Below are 18914 nucleotides of genomic sequence, written 5' to 3'. Positions count from 1 at the left end.
TCACAATAATTAAGAAGATTAAATGATAATTAAAATTGTCCACGGCGAAGTTATTTCCAAAAGTGTTCGAACCTTATAGAAATGCTATCAGCACTCTCATTAATTAACGAAATACCAGATAGTTTTAGAACATCGCAGAGGAAGAACGGGCCAATGGGGCCAATAAAAGCCAAGAGGATCTTCGAACAACAAATTAATTTTCTAGTTTTATCTCGCAATGCCAATGGGGTAAGTGGGTTTAGTTCACATTTTCTTATTTTCTAAATACTAATTGGCTTCAAGGCATCAATTTTCCAACCTTCGAATAGTGTGGTACTAGTGCAAGGTACTAAATGAATGCAAATGTGTTAACAAAAACAAATTGTGAGGAACTAGTAAAACCACAACACAAAACTCAACTGAAAATTCGTGTAAATCAAATCAACTGAAACAAAAGTAAGTAAAATTAAATAAATCTATTGAACTTAGTACCCTTCTACTTCATCTTCGCCCTCTTCATCATAGCTGTAAAAAAGCAGAGATAAAACATATACTTATATATTAACATATTAATGTAAGATTTTCAGTCTAAATGAATTTGAACTATGCGAATGCACGGAGCGCACACTTTCCCTAAGGAAATAAGCCAATATTTTTTACAACAACAGCAATTAACATCAATGGAAAAAGATAACAATCAATTTAACATTTGCAAGGGAATTTACATGCCATTGCGGAAATGCATACACAATTAATTAAGTGCACCCAAAAGTATCTATGCTACGTGAAGGATTTTCAGCCAATTCAGCAAATGTCGTAACTCAAAACAACATGATTCTACTGGGGAACAACTATTTTCGCAAACATTTTACAAATCAACTTTCTAAACAACCACCTACCTGCCACTGGCAATATCCACACACTCCTTCCAACGCGCCTCTTGCTCCTGACGACCCGACAAAGCAGTCGCGTATTGCAGTTGACGCTTGCGGAATTGCTCCGAGAGAAAAACGATCGAAAAGGCGTGTATACGCCACATCATGTAGTTCGCAATCACACGATTTGGTGTACGCTCCAATAGTGGGCCTAACTCTTCAAAGAAACTGGGCACTGAAAGATTCACTGGCTCATCCTCGTTCACTTTGATTTTGTCCGGCAGCAAAGCGTTGGTGTAGTCCACCCACTGCACGTAAGGATAAGCTTCTTGCAGCTGCTTCAATGTGCGTATGTTGTAGAGATCGTTGGTGTTGCGGCGCTTCTCAGCTGGCCACGAAATCTAATGGTCAAACAATTTAGTTACACTTTCTTAACTTTGCGTGAAGTCAACTCACATTGGCCAAAGCAATCTCGAAATCGAGAGATTCCCGCAACTCACGCTTCGCTGCTTCCTTATCAGCACCAAAAAGCACAGCCATATCGACCATATAGTCATAGTAGGAGCTCACCAATGTTTCGTTGAAGCCTTTGACAAGATATTCGCGGCTCAAGCCAATAGCGGATTGATCAAACTGTAGCGGCAAAGAAGAAAAGAGAAGTAAAGCAAACTGCAACCACTACAAAGAAACCAAACGAGCTCACATCAATGATACGCGTTGTACTGTTCTTCAGATCCACACTGACAGAAAAGTCGATGATGTAGTCCATGCTGAAGCCCATCCTACGGAATTTCTTTACTGTTTCCTGCCAAGACCAGCTGTTGTCTGCGTTCCATGAATCGCCCTCAATTACCGGCCAGCCGCCGAGTTTTTTGGCAATGTCCGCAATGGGCTTGGAATCCAGCTCCTCAATCAGTGCTGTGGGTAGTGAAATTGAATTTAAGTAAAACTTAAAAATTATAACAACTACGAGAACTCACATTTATTCATGCACGCCTTATACAGCGCGTTCGGCAGCTGGTAGTGTTTGGGCTCTGTGATTGGCCGTTCTTCGACAATAATCTCCTTCAACTGTTCATGTAATTTATCCGAGATCAAAGAGAACGTATTCAATGAATCCTTGTCATCGGGTATTAAATTTTCCTCAATATAAGTACCGCAAACAAATTGATAGAAATCATCGCAAGGTTCGATTTCTGGCTTCATTTTGCTCAGCACCGCCGACGAAGTGTGTATGCATTCGGCTGAGAGGCAGACATCATCCCTTGGTAGTTTCTGTGGTGGCATAAAGACCTCATTGTCAGTGTTACGTGTGGAGCCTTGCAGCGCCTCTGGTGGATTGGTAGATGCCTTGAGTTCTATCGGAATGGAGCAATTGTTAAAACTTTTGAAAACTCTTACTTAATGTAATTCTATATAATTCTCGAAGTTTATTTTTTAGCAACAGGCAAAAAACATGCTTCGTTTCACTCACCTTCCGTCAAATGATTTGAAAGTATAACAGAAACCAGTCCAATCACAAGACCAACCACTGCGATCAACGCAATAATACTGATTAATACCAGGCATCGTTCCAACGTGGTGCGCCTGCGCCACCAATTCGGATTTCTAGAAGATAAAAAATGTGGAAATGCGTTTAAATTAGTAGCTGTTAGATTAAGCACTGCGAAATTAAAAGAATTCAAAATCAATCCATTAAATGGTGATGGTGATCTATTTTCAAACTAGTATCAAAGATTTTAAAGATTAATAGCATTAAAGACATACACCAAATATTGATTTCAATACAAAAAATATCCACTACTTTGCAGAAATAAACAGATACTCGTGTAAGAAAAATCAAATTTATTTTTTTTTCTCATTCAAAAGTGAAAGAGAGTGATAAGGGGTGTGAGCACTACCTTAAGTTGGGGAGTCAAGTTGATTCACGTGCGGATATCTAATCGGAAAATTATCTCCTGCTGCGGCCGAGAGGAATGGATTAACCTCATTAAGAAAGCAAAAAAAAAAGGAGCACGTGTTTACAAAACACCAAGCAAAAAAATTATTCTGCTTCTTTGTATTACCCTATATTATACTACTTTTAATTTATTAAGTCTAAAAGACTTGAGTAATAAAGTCCATAAAAATTACTTGCAAGGGACAGTTCTGGGGAAGGAGCAATTTGTGCGACAGCGGCCGCTTATTTCTTGAGCCACTTGTGGCGAATTTTTCTATGCGTTGTTTTTCATCACTTTCTGTTTACTGTTTTCAGATTTCTCATCCCTTTCGTATTTTGAAAACTATTTGCTAAAACATTCTTGTAAATGACATTGTTAAAAAAAAAGAAAAAAACAAGTTAGCAATCTTACATTGACTTTTCACAAATCGTCAATCCACTGTTCATTAATCATGACACACTGAAATTTATCTCAATTAGTCAAGATTAGTTGAGAGCTTTGCTGATGCCCAACAGAAGCAACAGGCGTTCACTTGCACACTTCACACATTTCTAAGCACACTCACATACACACCTATATATTGTATTTAAGTATGGTAAGAGCAAATGGCTTTGTTTGTAAACATAACAGTAAATCTACCGTAAGTTTGTACTTCGACCAAGCGAAACGCGATAGTCAGCTAACTTGGCGAAAATGTAGTGTAGCTTGCATCTTGCAAATGTTATTTGGGCGTTGCAAGCTTCCAAATTGCAGCAACAACAACAACGGCAACCATAAGTTGTGGCGCCGGCAATTATTGCCGCTGGCTGTGGTTTAAAAATAGAAATGTGTAGCAATCGGCATCTGGTGTGTGATACTTGTGTGTATGTGTATGTATGTGTGGCGGTAGTAACTGTATTTAATTGCGAAGAAATCGAATCGTAAAAGCAAATCGAACAGTCGAATTGCCACTGAAACTTGCCTTGCGGTTTTACGTTCAAATAACCGACAACAACAATTGTTGGCAATTCCTTGCTTGCAACAGAGGATTTTACTCGCAAAAACAATACAAACAAATATGGGTAAAGGTATGTGCGTGTGTGTTAGTTCGCAAAGCCCGCGACTTTGCCACCGAAATATCGCCGACCATTGTTGGAAACTTGTTCAGCTGCACACACGCACACACACACACATACACAGACTTGCCGGTTTATTCATAATTGCAGCTTCCTTTTTATGTGTACACGTTCGCATGAACATGGCGGAATTTTGTTGTTTTTTTTTAGTTTTATCAATTCATTTAATTCAGTTTATTTTCAGCGGTGATTTTTGCAAGTTAATTGCTTGCACTTGCTTGTACATATGTACGTGTAGCGTGTTACTTATGTAAAGGCATGCGCAGAAAATAGACAAATACATATTTACATATATACAACTGTTGATTACACTTCTTAATAGTCGTTTCTCATGACAGAAAGCTGAATAAATGGAAAATATAGCAATTTGTCACTTGGATTTACTTCCTTTGTCGTTATTTCACTCCTGCAGTTATCTACAGACATAAATACAATTGCAGTTAGATAGTTGTTTGTGAATTTAATTATTATATTATTTATATACTTTTTTATTTTCTCGACTTAAATGTCATCTCTAAACTTCCTCGCTATTTAATTAGCATTTAGCAGGGAGGTGGTGAGGCGGAACAGCTCTTAGCGTTTTGCGTGCCTTTTCAGCTTGTTGCTTGGCATGTCGTGCTGGTGACACGCAAATCAACAAACACACACTCAACAAGCACGCATGTGTACATACATATGTACATATGTACCTATAGCATTTACATACATACATATGTATGTACATATGTGTAAAAATAAGACGAATATCAAACAACAAACAATGCATGAGGGCGTCACTGCCCAACAGGCTTCCCAGTCAGTGCTTAAACGTAAAGCTACCTTTATTTCGTTAAGCCATCGATACTTAAATGAGAACTATAAACTCAGTAACAAGTAATGTTGACCCGCCTGCTTATTGATGTAATGGCAAATTGGTAAACTTTTCACTGTTCTCACTCTTATACTAAATAGTTGTCAATTTGTTGCTGTGGCATCTTAGAAAACTTGCAATAATTTAATGCTTCTTAATTACTTTACAAGTAGAAATTTTTTACGAGTGATAATACGAATTTGATCAAATTTTTTTGAGCAGTTTTTAAACGCTTTTATTGATTTCAAAATAAGCTGTCAATAGTCTAAAGTATTAGACATACATATCGTCACCTGAAATGCAAAATAACGTAACAACATTTTCGGAAATTTACAGTGGCATGAATGAAACACGAAATAAAATGGAACATAAGTGAAACAAAGTTTTAATATTGGTTAAAACTGGTTTATATCTGACCGCGGAACCTGAAAATGTTGAACATATGTAATATTATGTATGTAATTTAATTTAATGAAGCGTAATCAATAAGACACTCAATTTTGAATTTTTTGATGATACGATATTTTGCATTTCAGGTGACGATATAAAATATACTCGTATAAAAACATTTTTTATCGTTAAGTATTCAGTCTTATTTAACTTACATAAAGGCATTTTTAATCATCTCAGGTCATGCGGAAATATTCCTGTGATTAATGTTATTTTCTCTCTTTTAGCATGAAATTGAAAACAACGTCATCCAGTTAACTTTAAATGCAATTTTGAATAACCCGTAATTCATTTTGCAAGCAGAACAAAACCGCTACAGTCGATATAAATAGTATAATACACATCTCAACATCCGCTTTTAACCAAAACATGAAGACTTTGGTCAAGAGTTATATTGGCATACATCAAACAATGCGTAAATGTTGCAGTTATTCTTAAAATGAAGAAAACGCCATTGAGGTAATGTTAGTCACAAGCCCAATTTTAAAATATTTTAATAATTTTTTTATGATTGTTCACCGAAAAGTTTGTGGGTAGGAAATCATATTATATATTGTCTGTCATGAATATTTTTTTCTCTTTTTTGAAGGTCAACCATGTCGATAAAATTAGGTTATCGACACTTGCATGAAATGTGTTAATTAAACACGACGCAATACTTGACTTACTGACTGAGCAAAACGAAAGCTGCTAAATTTCAAGCATTACCTCTATAAATTTCCTAATCGCAATACTTAAAACAGGTTTTGAAGATGCTAGATTAGCAATAATAAAAACGATTTTGAATTAGCATTTAGCACACATACATCAACACATTTGCAAAATTTTTTTTCGTTCAAAATACAATAAAGAATGCCTGATTACGCTAGGTCTTCTAGAGTTGTAAATCAAAAGAACACTATAGGATATATGTATGCAGATTATAAGACTCGCCAAAGAATCGATTTTGTTTCTATGGTGATAGCACTATCAAATGAAACGTCTTTGTACAGCATTACTAATATGTATTGCTCACGGCGCTGCAGTGGGTAATCAGCTTAAAGTGTAGCTTGAAATAAAACATGTGCTAAAAAGTTGAGCGTCGGCTGCGGTAGGCATACGTATTTACATGTATGTATGTGTATGTGGCCAATTAAAACTCAAAAGCTCAATCAATAACTCATTAACTTTTTGTTTACGCTTTAAATGTAAAAACCGCGCTTGCGATTGCTCAAGCCTTAATTATAACAACAATTATTGTATGCCATACTTGCACGAGCAACCGCAAGTGTTATCACTGAATTGAAATCGCTGAGATGCTCTTCTGGTTAGCTGTCGAGCTGCTTTTATGTAAAGCACATTACTTTTAATTTCAAACTTGCGTTATTTCAGAGAAACTTAGAATTTGTCAAAGCTTACGCAGATTCTATATGGGATCTGTGAGCATTATAAGTTTCTATTAAATTTGTATTAAGCCTACAGCACATAGTTATAATTATAAACTTACGACATGATCTTTAATTATTTTAATTTATTTATTATCAAACTGTACTTTTCGTTGCTGCACTCAGCGAGAAAAAACCATATACTAAGCATTTTTTGCATACCTACAACACAGCAGATGATATCTCATCACAACACATAATTTGTTGTTGTTTAACTTCGTTTTTTGTTTGCTGTTATTTTATCTCGATTTTTTGTTTCTTTTTTTTGTATTTTTTTTTTTTTGGTAAACAAAATTCTTAATTGCTTTTATTGCATTTTATTTAATGTTCTCTGTTTACTATTGTTTTTGATTTTAATCACAGCAATTACACGTCTGCACTGCGTCAGAAAGTAAATTCAAATGAATTTTTATTTAAAGAGAATAACAGCGCGCTCCCCGCCTCTGCCAACCCAATGGCCATGCATATCTCCCAAGTGTTGGCTCAACAGTTCTCACTCGAAATCACTTATATATGTGCATACAAATGTACATTTATACACAAGCACACGTACTATATGTACATAAGTCACAGCAGAATTCTTAGAAGGCTCAGAACAAGTATTGAAGTGTCTTGAGTTGCTTCAATCGCCGCTGGAAACTGGGAGCTGTGGGAGAATCTCGTATTACACAAACAAGTGAGATGCCTATTGATAATCAGATTTTATTAAAAGTATTCGAAGACGTAATTGGAGGAAGCTTTCACTTTAACCTCGTAACTGTTTTGCAATCAGCGTTTAGACCCGATGTGGCTCAGCTAGGGTTTTATGACTGTTTGAGATTGTGAAATAAATTTATCTGGTTTTATTCTAGACACATTATACTTATATGAACAGAGCTATACATACTAATGTATCAGATGGGATGCCGTTTTTCGATTTTCAGAACAGAAAATTGAATTCAGAAATGAAAGCTCGTTCAAATTGGAAAAATATGCTTTACTTCAGCACATTCTTCCAAATTGCTTTATCTATTCACAAGAAGATGTTGGCTAGTGCTGATGAACATTGCCTAGATAGCGGTAACTTTAATACAATTTCGTTCAATTAAAAGTTACTGTTATCAAGACTTCGAATGTTAAAAATTTTAGAACCAAATACCCGATAAAGGATATTGCGATCACTATTTCTCACCAATCAATCATCATTAAGCATTAGAAGCTGTATGTAAATGAGATATCCACCAATGCGTTCGAAGCTATTTGTCTAAGTAAAAACAAAGCTCTGGGATTACTTAGAATTCGCGAAGACCGGTTTAGAGTTCATTTAATGAGCGATAAATCGTTTTAGCGCGTAAACGCAAACAATCAACGCTAAAGCTTTAAGATGATATACGTTTGTAAGTTTGTATGTATGTAAGTAATCAAATTGTAGGTGCATTGTGCAATGACTCAAAGAGAACACATACTATGTACATATGTATGTCTGTATTAAAAACCTTCTTCAACAACAGCAACAATGTTCCAATCGATTACTGATTCTATGCAATTAATTGCAAATCGTCTGTTGTTTACATGCCTACATATAGTATGTTAGTATTCGAGCGGCTGTTTTAGCGTGCCATTAGGGTGACCAGTTATTCTTTCTAATCGCCTGCAGTAGAGTGGAGAAATGGCTTTATAAAAAGTTAGTGAAAAACTCCAGCAACAAAAAAGGCCGCGCATACTTAGGCACAACCGTCAGTACGTCTGCCCCTCAGTTCGGGGTCTGGCATATCAGCAATTCAATTATCCGCACACTCGTTCGCTAAATCAACAGTGCGCAATATTATTTCAATTTCGGGTTGTATTTAACATATTTCTTGCTTTGCACCCAAATTCATTCGTAGGTCTCCATTTGTATACCTGCACATGTACTCTATTTTCGCCAAATTAGTTCAACGCTTGACTAACCCCTAATGAGCGAATCATCTGAATTAATGTGGCTGAAATAATGGCGGCCGGCACATTTCAGCAATCATTTGCATTAAACACAAATAAAGTATTAAATAAATAAATATTAAACACACCGTCAATGAAAGCCATGACTTTCGTACCCCTAAACATGGAACATTGCGCGACTTAACCAAACACACGCATAATGATAGGTAAAACGAATCTTGAAAAGGGTGTCGCTGGGAAGATACTTTCAAACAATTATTGTATTTTCATTGAAAGTAAGTACAAAAGTATGTATTTCTTACACAGATACACATATACATACTTACATATGTATGCATAAATAATTGCTGCTTAGCATTGCTGCGTCGCTTTTGTCACTGAAACGAACGAAGCATTAAACTATTTTTTACCTTCTTGAAGAATTTTTCACTTTAAAACCACTTTCGAATCTTTAATCGCTTATCTAATATGTGCCTACATACACATTTTTTACATTCGTCGTTCGGGGTTCTCAAACCCCTAACCTCCATCTGGCAGCCACGCACTCCACTCAAGCCCGCCTATGACAGATCAACACTAATTTGTACCTGTACTCGATAACGAATAGCGAACATAAAATTACAAGCGGCTGGTGAGCTTTGAACAAATTGACTTCCATTGTTTGGTTAAGAATTATTGAAACACGACGAGCATATGCCATTAATTACTGAGTGATAAACAAAAAACGCGGAATTATATAAGCAAATTGCATGTGTAAGTAAACCACAACAAAACGAAAACAAATAACGAAGAAGTAATTGAATAACTACTCAAAACACGGTAAATGAATCTGCGACCAAATACGAACAAGTACGAGTGCTGCCGCCGGCTGGAGAGGAAAACCACTTGAGGCTCATCAATGGTCAATTAAAAAGCATAGTAAAATATTAATAACAACAAAGCAAATTAGAAGATAAGAATCTTGGCAATTAAATTAATTACAATGTAAAAGTTTGTGTGTATATATTTGAGCAGGTATAGTCAAAAATACGTCAAACACCAAAAAAAGTGAATGAATGATTTTCAAAAAACCTGAAACAATGTCTCAATTTTTTATATAAGAATTTTTGAGTATAATAAATAAAATAAAATATATTGAAATATTGTATACAAAACCAATGGTGAGTAAAACTAGGGGATATTTGCAAAAAATTATAAGTCTCATTGGATCGGGTGAACTATTTTCAAAATCCCTTTCTAACCACATTTAAGCTATTGCTATGCTACAGTATTCATATTTTTTCATTCCATTGTTCAGTTTGATGGCTGCTCTTCTGAAAAAGATCACCACATTAATCTAAGGCTAAATTGTCATATTATGAGCAGTGTTTTTTTGGCCAATAAAATTTTAATTATTCGAATCGCGCAAAAAATTTAAATCGATTTATAGGTCAATTGAACTTGTCACCAAAATAATTTCTCCCAAAGTTACCACATTAAACAAAATAAAATATTCCTCTGCGCAACGGAAACTGTAACCCTCTGCCAGCGAAAGTTCATATGCTAATCGGGTGGCATGTATGTGTATAAAATGTGTGTGAGTGCATGGAGTAACAAATGACGAGGTCGAAGCACCCAGCAAACGCACTGGGGTCAACTGAGTTCAAGAGTCTTCTTTTGTTCAGATTGTGTGATCTTATCCACATAAGTATAAGCAAACAATCTGGCTACCTTAACAACAACAACAACAGCCATACTACATAATAATACAAAAACAAATTGAGCAAAGGCGCAATATATTGAGAGCTTGAATGTCAAAGTAAACATTTACAACATCATTCAATTTTTTCTGCTTTGCTGTTAATTCTTGATTTTGCGATGCGCAAGTCTTCAAGATTTATCGGTTCGATTAACCACATATTTGGGCACCATCCGGTGATCTAATTAAAATTATTATAAACTCATTAAGTGATCATGCAGTCTCGGTTGCATTTTGATTGCTCTAAAAGGCAAGGGAATTAATGAGTTTCAAATCAGTGGCGGCGAATCAATTTAATCGATATTTAAATGAGAAAGGGAGACGCATTTGCGATAGCATTATTTTGAACTTAACGCAATTTATTTAATTCCTCAATTAATTATTTAAATTTTCAATTGGTTTTTGACACGATACAACGTTGGCTGCACACAAATGCAATTTGCAGCCAATGAACCCCTGCGTGTTGACAGTTCAGATGCTGCAACAAGTTACACATACAGAACTGCATTGCCATACCTACATATATACACATTACCATACATATGTATATACATATGTACATATGTCTGACTGTTTGTGTATATCTGACCGCAGCGATCGGCAGAGGTGTAGTTCATGCAACAATGATTTTACATTAACCATCGAAAACATGAAGCTCCGTGCTTAGGCGAGGCACACAATTCATAACGAGCTGAAGGTTATTTGGAGAAAACGTATAAGACCGTGATACGATTGTGACAAATGTACTACTTATTTATAAAATTAAGCCGCATAACATCAACACACACACATACATGTATATATTAATTCATTATAAAACCGACTTATCTGAAACTTTCGGAAAGAAATTATTTCTACGAAACGAGATTAATGTACAAGGTAATGATAGCTGTCACAACGGTACATGCATTTTATACTTCAATTTGATTAATTTCATGACACACATAATAATGAGATAATATTTTATTTCACAGCCCAAATTGTTCGCTAAATCTTTTCTCTTGCGGAAAGATATACGAGCTTATTAAGGTCGCTGCTTTGCAACGCCTACATTATTGTTGAGTTAAGTAATCGAAAATTTTACCATTGCTTGTCCATCAGAAAGTTAATAAAATATTATATTTCACTAAATATTAAACAAATTCAAATAATTATTTTCTTAAAAGCCATCACAGCAAGTACCGTCTTGTGGCAGCCAGTGGCAAACTAATTTTCGCTAACATAAAAATGCAAACAAGCATTGAGGTGTTTAAAACTAAAAAAAATACTCGGTAATTGTTGTAAAAACTTTGAAGAACCGCAGCCAACATGTCTCAACACACAATTTTGCGATTTGGCATTCCAGCAGCTACATATGTATATGTATGTAGTAGACTTGCATCCAGACGCATGACCTTGTTTGTAATCTAGGTTGTAACGCATTAATCGAATATTATGCCTTGTAAAAAAGTTATTAACCCAGACAAGGATTAATTTCAGTTTTCTAAATGACAAAAGCGAATATATAGTGCTGTTCAACGTTTCACTTTAATTATTTTTGTCACGACTCCTTGTTTTTACTATTCTACACATATTCAAGGTACCAATTTAATATGTTAACATTCAGTTCCGATTTACATGGCGGAAAAGCGCATACATACAATAATGATAGCCATTGTAAAACTATTTTGGGTATTTCGCGCACGTTCTTTTCGCCACACTCGCCTGCGTTTGGACGACATTCAACCGTAACCAACCGAAACCGATGATTTTTGAATATTCAAACGCATATGGAAATTATTATTGCGTCGAGGGAATCGTGAGGAATCGCGATTCTGTAAAGGTGTCTATAAATCTTCTTGCTAATACGAGGCAATATCGATTTACGAGGTCGTTAAATGGCAATAATCCGCGCATAGATAAATAAATAAAAAGTGCAATTCAAGAATGCATTTCAAAATTTACAGATATTAACTTTTTATGCATTCATTTCTTCGCAGTAGTCAATTTAGGCAAAGCGAAAATTTGCGTGGAAATTTTCAACAACTTTTTCGTAAATTAATTATTTTCGCTAAGCAACTTTTCGCGTTGAAATGAAAGCTTTAAAAGATAAAATATATATTGTATGAAAGTGAAATATTGCAATTACAGCGCAAAAACAATTTACTTAACGCTCGTATGCATGCCAGTTAGTTAGCTAATTAAAAATTGTAGTTTTACAAGTAAAAAAAAAAGCAGCAAGTACCCGCCAGTCACGAGCTCTTATTTAAGTAGCCAAATTGGAAAAAATGGCAGCTATTTAGTAACTAAGTGTTTGCTAAGCTTACTTTTTAATTTATGACCGCATCCGCCTGAGATTCCGTTTATCTGCTACACAAGCGTTTGTCATGCTTTTGTGGTCGAATTCTAACAATGTAGCAGACGGCTGCAGGGTTGCATTAGCCGACAAATTAGACGGCAACAGAGCGGGCAGCGATTAAATAGACTCGAAGCTTAAGATAGCGCTGAAACTGTTAACTTCAACTTCAACTTTGCTACCAATTTACGTTTGAATAGGTGCTGCGATGCAGAAAATAAGAGTTAGGAACTGCCTTAACTTTTATTAATAAAAATATTCATAACAAAACATTAATTTTTCTAAGTCTCTAAATGTATTTCTCTTTTCATAATCCCCTACCTTTTCGCCTCTTAATATATTGGTTAGTCGAAAAAGTCTTTTCGTATTTTGTCTATAGATGCCGTTCCAGTGCTACCAATCACATTGTATTATGTCATATCATATTATATAGTGTTGGAAAGGTGATATCTAAAGCTTCATTTAACCAAAAAAATTAAATTCGGGGAAGTTGAAAACAAGTTACAGCTGTTCAAAAACGAGTGAAAATAATGAAGAAACTCGCTATATTTTGAAATTTTTGTACTACAAAAAGGAGGTATGCCACGCAAACCAGCAAAGAAATTTGTGAAGTTTACGGAGACGATACTGTATCAGTTCGTATAACACAACAATGGTTATCTCGCTGCGAGTCTGGAAATTTCGACATTTCGATTTACGAGTACACTGATGGAAGTATTACACTGCTGATGATTACATATTTCTTTATTTATTTATTAGTATGAATATAAAAAAAATAAGTTAAAGTTTGATTAGAAATACGAAAACTCTTTTTCGACTACCCAATATTATCATTTTTTGCTTTTATATAAGTATTTTCGTATTGTTTCGCCACTATGTCCGCAGCCTTAGGCACTCTTTCAGTGATGTCAACTACAGTAAGTCGCATGCATTGCGCACTTTCTCACTTTACACAAAGTCGACTCGATGCCCATATGCCTACGCATGCGTAGGTTGTGTCGGCGTCTGCCAACCTATGAATTTAGGCAGTGATCTCGGTGATTGCTCAAGTTGCACGCGACACCAACAAACACACACTCCCTGGCTCAGCTATGTGACCGGTCATTAAAGCAACAGACAACAATACTAAACAAAACTTTTTATTACATAGTGCAACAACAACAGCAGTTTAAGAAATTATGATATTTTTAATAACAAAAATTGTGAAAAAGCTGCCAACAACAAGTTGAAAACAGTTTTAATTACTGTTGCACAAAATTAATTGTAAACAAAGCGAGGAGAGGAAGCAGTTCGCTGAGTTAATGAAACAGGGGCCGCAGTGAGTTACTGCTGAACTGACTGACCGACTAACTAAATGATGTGATCATTAGTTCGCTGACAAATTCGTATGACTTTTCGCTGCATTTTGTATTTATTTGTTATGTAAACAGTTGAGACAAAGTGTAGGCTCTGGAAAATTTGCGATTTGAATATCAACTTTTATTTTAATATTTTAAGTTTTTATTTCCATATTTACATATTTGTTGCTTATGAAAGGGCTAACAAAGTAACGGAGAAAGAAAAGGTATTAACAAATTTATCGAATAATATTTTAATAAAAAATTGTAAAACTCATTTATAATTATGCCATAAATTCTTTGTTACCAGCAAATTTTTTTTCCAGAGTCAGCCACTGGGCAAAGGGCGATAGGTTTTTATGCTTTGGGAATATTATTAAATTTAATCGCCAGCTCGAATGAATATATAAAAGGGCAGCAAAACACCCACAGGCATTAAAATAATAACCACTTTTGACTCAATTTTCCCCCACAATAAATAGGTGTCACCTACTTGCGACTGCCTAAGTGGTCCGCACATCTACAGTCACTACTTTATATAATATATATATATGTGTATACATATGTATTTTTTGTAAAAAGTCTAAATTTGTATATTAAGGGCACTCATACATGCACGCTTACTGTACCTTTTTTGCATTCGAATGTTTTAATTTCCCACTTAAATGTGGCACTTTAGCTTCTGACAGGAAACAGCTTCAACAGTTAATAAAAACAGCAACAACAACAACATCGAAACTGTCTAACGGTCCTATACAAAGAATTTAAACAATTTTCCTGCGCCTTTTAAGCAGGAAGGAACTTGTTGCCGCCACCTAGTCGCTGCTCTCAGCCTCGCTGCGGTGGCTTATTTATTTAATTCATCATTTACCTTTGCATTCGCAAACGAATGAAATACTCGCGAACGGATGTGAAGCACAAATGCGCGGAATCTAATGAAAAAATAAAAATATTTAACGCGCTCAATGCCACCTGACTGGATTCTGCTTGACTTTATTTGCTGTTATAATATTATGGTTTTTGTTGTTGTTGACTGCCTGTTACAGACTGCTGCCTAACAGATTTTGGCAGCCTTGTTACGGAGGTCATACAGCCCAGCTAAGCTTTCAAACGCACTGGTAGTGGCCGGTCCTGGCGCTTGGCATTTATGGCTGAAACGTTTTTAGCGTAATTGAATGATTTTTATTGGTGACGCTCGTTCGATTCGTGGCTCATTTTTGAACACATACCTTCTCTTTTGTTTGCAGTTCTTTGTGCTTTTCACACTGCTTTTCTCTTCCCTCATTGAGATTTTTTTGACTTTGAAAAAAAAATTTTTTTTGGTTGTTGTAATCACCTAAGATTTACCGAGGAGCCAGATATTTCCACAAATAGTCGAAAAATATATGCAAAAACTGGCACAGACTTTCGGCAGTATAATGTATATGAGTCTGAGCAGGCCACCTCCCAATGCCTTCAAATTAAAGTATTTAACAATTCTCACGCATTCTTTTGCTATTTCGTAGATGTAAGCAGCACTTGGATCACTCATATTATATTCTCGATAAAAAAATGTATATTTTACAAAATTCGAAATTCAAGATGCCTCTATTTCCCTTTACCCCTGGACGTGCATCGTTATTTTGCTGCTGTTTGCAAAACACGATGATTGTTAGTCGAATTGACCAACAAAGCAAGTCCAGGGTTAAAAACAACAAGAGTTTCCGTATCAATTTATATATCATCACACACACTCTTAAGATCGGTGATATCATATCATCCTCCTATATTATTGCCAACTGTTATCTACAATGAAGTGAATTGCCTTTGGGCAAAACAGCCTTTTTACTCAGTTTAGTTACATCCCCACCCCAGTGAGTGTATGTATGTTTGTGTGTAAGTTAATTCGAAAAAACCGACGAGTATAACGGTTAATATACATGTCAACAATTAACTGCAACCAATTACCGTTGCTAATTGTTTTCTTTAATGTGCAGTTGGTTTAGATTTATGAGCAGGCATTTGAGAATTATTACACGGGCAAAAAGTTAGTTACAGTTATTTATCAACTGCCAAATGAATTAGCGGTAAATCGATGATGAATACAAACGTAAAATATTGAAAAAAAAAATAAATAAATAAATTCATGAAATATATATAAATTAAGTATAAAATTAGAAATGTGAAAGAAACTATGATTACATGTTTTGTACGCAAGTGTATGTAAACTACAATACATTTTGTGCGAATGGGCGCCCTAGTGCGTATGAGTAACCTTTGATAGCAAGAGCGATATCTAAAAGCGACATACAAGTACTTATTGTGCTTTAAGAGCGGTGTGTCAACAACCAAATTTATGTGTGTATTGGCAATGTAATGCATTTCAATTACACTGTATTTGATCGGTTGGTGAAATTTCTTTCTAATTCACAATATTTTTCATAATTTCATAGAAGAAGTGCGCATAAATCGCAAATGTTTCACCAACTGCTGGTTCCCTATAAAATTTATAATTAACATTTCTAAGTCATTATGTATGTTTACTTTTCAAACTAATATTAAGTGGCCGTTCCTAATTGTTTACCCTACAATTTTTATTAAAAACAAGTATTGCTATAAAAAATGTATTAATATACTTATGCTTCCATCAACATACTGATAATTTAAAATTCTTAAGTTTTTATGCCTTCCAGATGAATTTAGTGAACATTGGTGGTGTTCATTTTAGTATTATAGTTTGCTTTGCAGTTTTGTGAAAGTAGAAGAGTAGAATATATATCATAACTAAAAAAGGCGTGATAGCGCGTTTACCGTTCGCAACATTTTAGAATTTTAGCTTACTTAAAATAAATTTTAGTGGCGCCAGCCTACGCCAGTAAAGTAGAAGAGAATGGCGCCAGTAGTTGAAGCTCGCTCCAACATCTGCTAAATATTATTACTAATTAAAAGTAACGTCATCATTATTTTAGTTAACAAAATAATAATAATAATGGTCTATTAAACCAAAATTTTGGCATACAAAGTAAACAATCTTGTTTACCAACAATTACGTAAATTTCATAATTATTTGTTATATTTAAGAAATTATCTTTACATTTGCGTTCAAAAAATGTGCTTCATATTGCCGAGGAGCTCATCCAATCGCAGAGAACTGTAGTTCCATTTTCGACTTTAATAAACGATTTATTTAAATAATTTTTTTAATCATGTGTATTTAGTAAATATTTTTATTCAAAAGTACTTTTGCTTTTATGGTAACCAGACTTTGCTAATAACGAAAGCTACTTAACAGTTATATGAGTCCCGAGAAGCACTAAAGTTTGTTATTTTCGATTTAACTGCCTGTAAACATAATTTATGTCTGAGACACTGTTGAAATAAGGCCACAACAAAAGCGCGATACAAAGTAAATATTGCAACATTTATGTAAGTACTCATGCACGTATTAAGAAGCTACGATAAACAATGCAATAAGTCGATTTCCGCGAAACAATAGCCACGGCAAGGTTTTTGAACCTTGTTCCAAAGGCTGCTACGTGTTTACTTACTTCAAAAATGTTTCTTACACGCATCAAAATCAGCTCATATAAAATACAGCAACAGCAGTTAAGAAATGTATACCCTTCAAGATTAACTGCACTATCTCAGCCTCGTCAAATATTGATTGCATTTTTCAATTTAATTCAAGAAATGCATACTAAAATTGTAGTTATAAGTAAATTGCCTTCAAGTTGATGAAAAATATTTGCAAAAAATTCAAAAATCTAAATAAGTATAATAAACTTGGGAAACAATAGGAAATAAAATGCAACTAAATCACTTTTCCACTAATTCTAAAACATTTTACTTACAACCAACAAAAGGGGGTATACTTAGAACCGTCGATTTCAAAGTGCAAATAAATTGCTACTGCTTTTAGCATTGTGTATCACAACTGTTGCCGTTTGTTTTCACGATCGTCGCGATGATTCAGGCAGTTGTTGCTGCGATCATTGTTATTGGAACGGAGATGTGGTAGCAAAGGTGGGTGTGTGAATCAGTGTATGTGTGTGTGCATGGCTACGTGCTGAAATTCAAATGTCACCAATTTGGCAACGGCTCTTGGGTAATTGTGTAATGACAATAAAAACAAATACAATATAACTCCCACAACAACAAAGGCAAAATGTGAAATGACGAAAAAAAATTAATTTCAGAAACACAATGGGCATAAAAACCTCAACGATCGCACAAATCAACGGCAAAATCGTTAAAAAGCCAATCTGTCTAAACTTTACAACAAATTTAAGAGCACAAAAAGGCATGCGCCGCTAACCAATGTCTTCGCCGATCGTACCGTAGCTTTCTGCCGCGGCCATTGATCTCCTCGTTGCATATTAATACCAAGATATTCGACATTTTTACAACCACTTCATCACTCTGTTTTGCACCAATCTTAATAACTTTGCGCTGTGGCAAGCGACTTGAAGGCATTTAAGCCAGTAATGTTACAGACAACCCAAAACAAGTGTAGAAGCCACATTTCAAGGCACATATAGGGTAGTGTAAATCTTGAAATTGAAATGTGACAGCGAAAAATCATCACAAAAAGGAAAACAATCCTCAATTGGCATTTGTGCAACAAGGAAGACGAGTTTTACATGACTTATATGCACAACCGTTTATATGTATGCGTGTATGTGAAAACTTGACGGCTGTCAGGAATTTGTAGTATTCGACTGTCGCGCTTGTCCAGCTGATTTCTCATGTCACTCACACACGTCTCTTGAAGGCTTAGCGGTTGAGTGAGTTTATGCATTTCGAGTTAATCTATATTTAGCGCCTTCGCGTAGCAATTTCTTTCAATTGCACATTCATTGCATACAAACAATTTCCGCACATTTTCAACACACGCTCACACATCACAAGCATATACCCCCCGGTTTTTAAGCAAGTGGTCGAACAGCTGACCAACTCACTCTAAGATCGCTTGTTG

The 18914-nt window shown here is 35.2% G+C and overlaps 1 protein-coding gene across 8 annotated transcripts in view; it reads right to left on the bottom strand.

Moving 5' to 3' along the window:
• Window positions 1-18914, bottom strand: part of LOC105229617 (neprilysin-2) — a 31886-nt gene that overhangs the window by 3358 nt on the left and 9614 nt on the right. For 3 of the 8 annotated variants that reach the window (XM_029551663.2, XM_029551662.2, XM_049448299.1), the window contains exons 3-7: window positions 2329-2462; window positions 1835-2212; window positions 1558-1772; window positions 1311-1487; window positions 879-1255 (exon numbers count right to left, since the gene is read on the bottom strand). In XM_029551663.2, the coding sequence (XP_029407523.2) occupies window positions 879-1255; window positions 1311-1487; window positions 1558-1772; window positions 1835-2212; window positions 2329-2462 (1281 nt within the window). Of the gene's footprint in view, window positions 1-471; window positions 505-878; window positions 1256-1310; window positions 1488-1557; window positions 1773-1834; window positions 2213-2328; window positions 2463-6695; window positions 6716-6795; window positions 6994-18914 lie in introns of those variants that run through there. The other 5 variants (XM_011210023.4, XM_011210027.4, XM_019991546.3 and 2 more) reach the window with 5 other exon arrangements.

The sequence above is a fragment of the Bactrocera dorsalis genome, chromosome 2 (assembly GCF_023373825.1).
Source record: "Bactrocera dorsalis isolate Fly_Bdor chromosome 2, ASM2337382v1, whole genome shotgun sequence".
NCBI classification, from domain to species: domain Eukaryota; kingdom Metazoa; phylum Arthropoda; class Insecta; order Diptera; family Tephritidae; genus Bactrocera; species Bactrocera dorsalis.
This window is presented reverse-complemented; position numbering and strand designations above follow the sequence as displayed.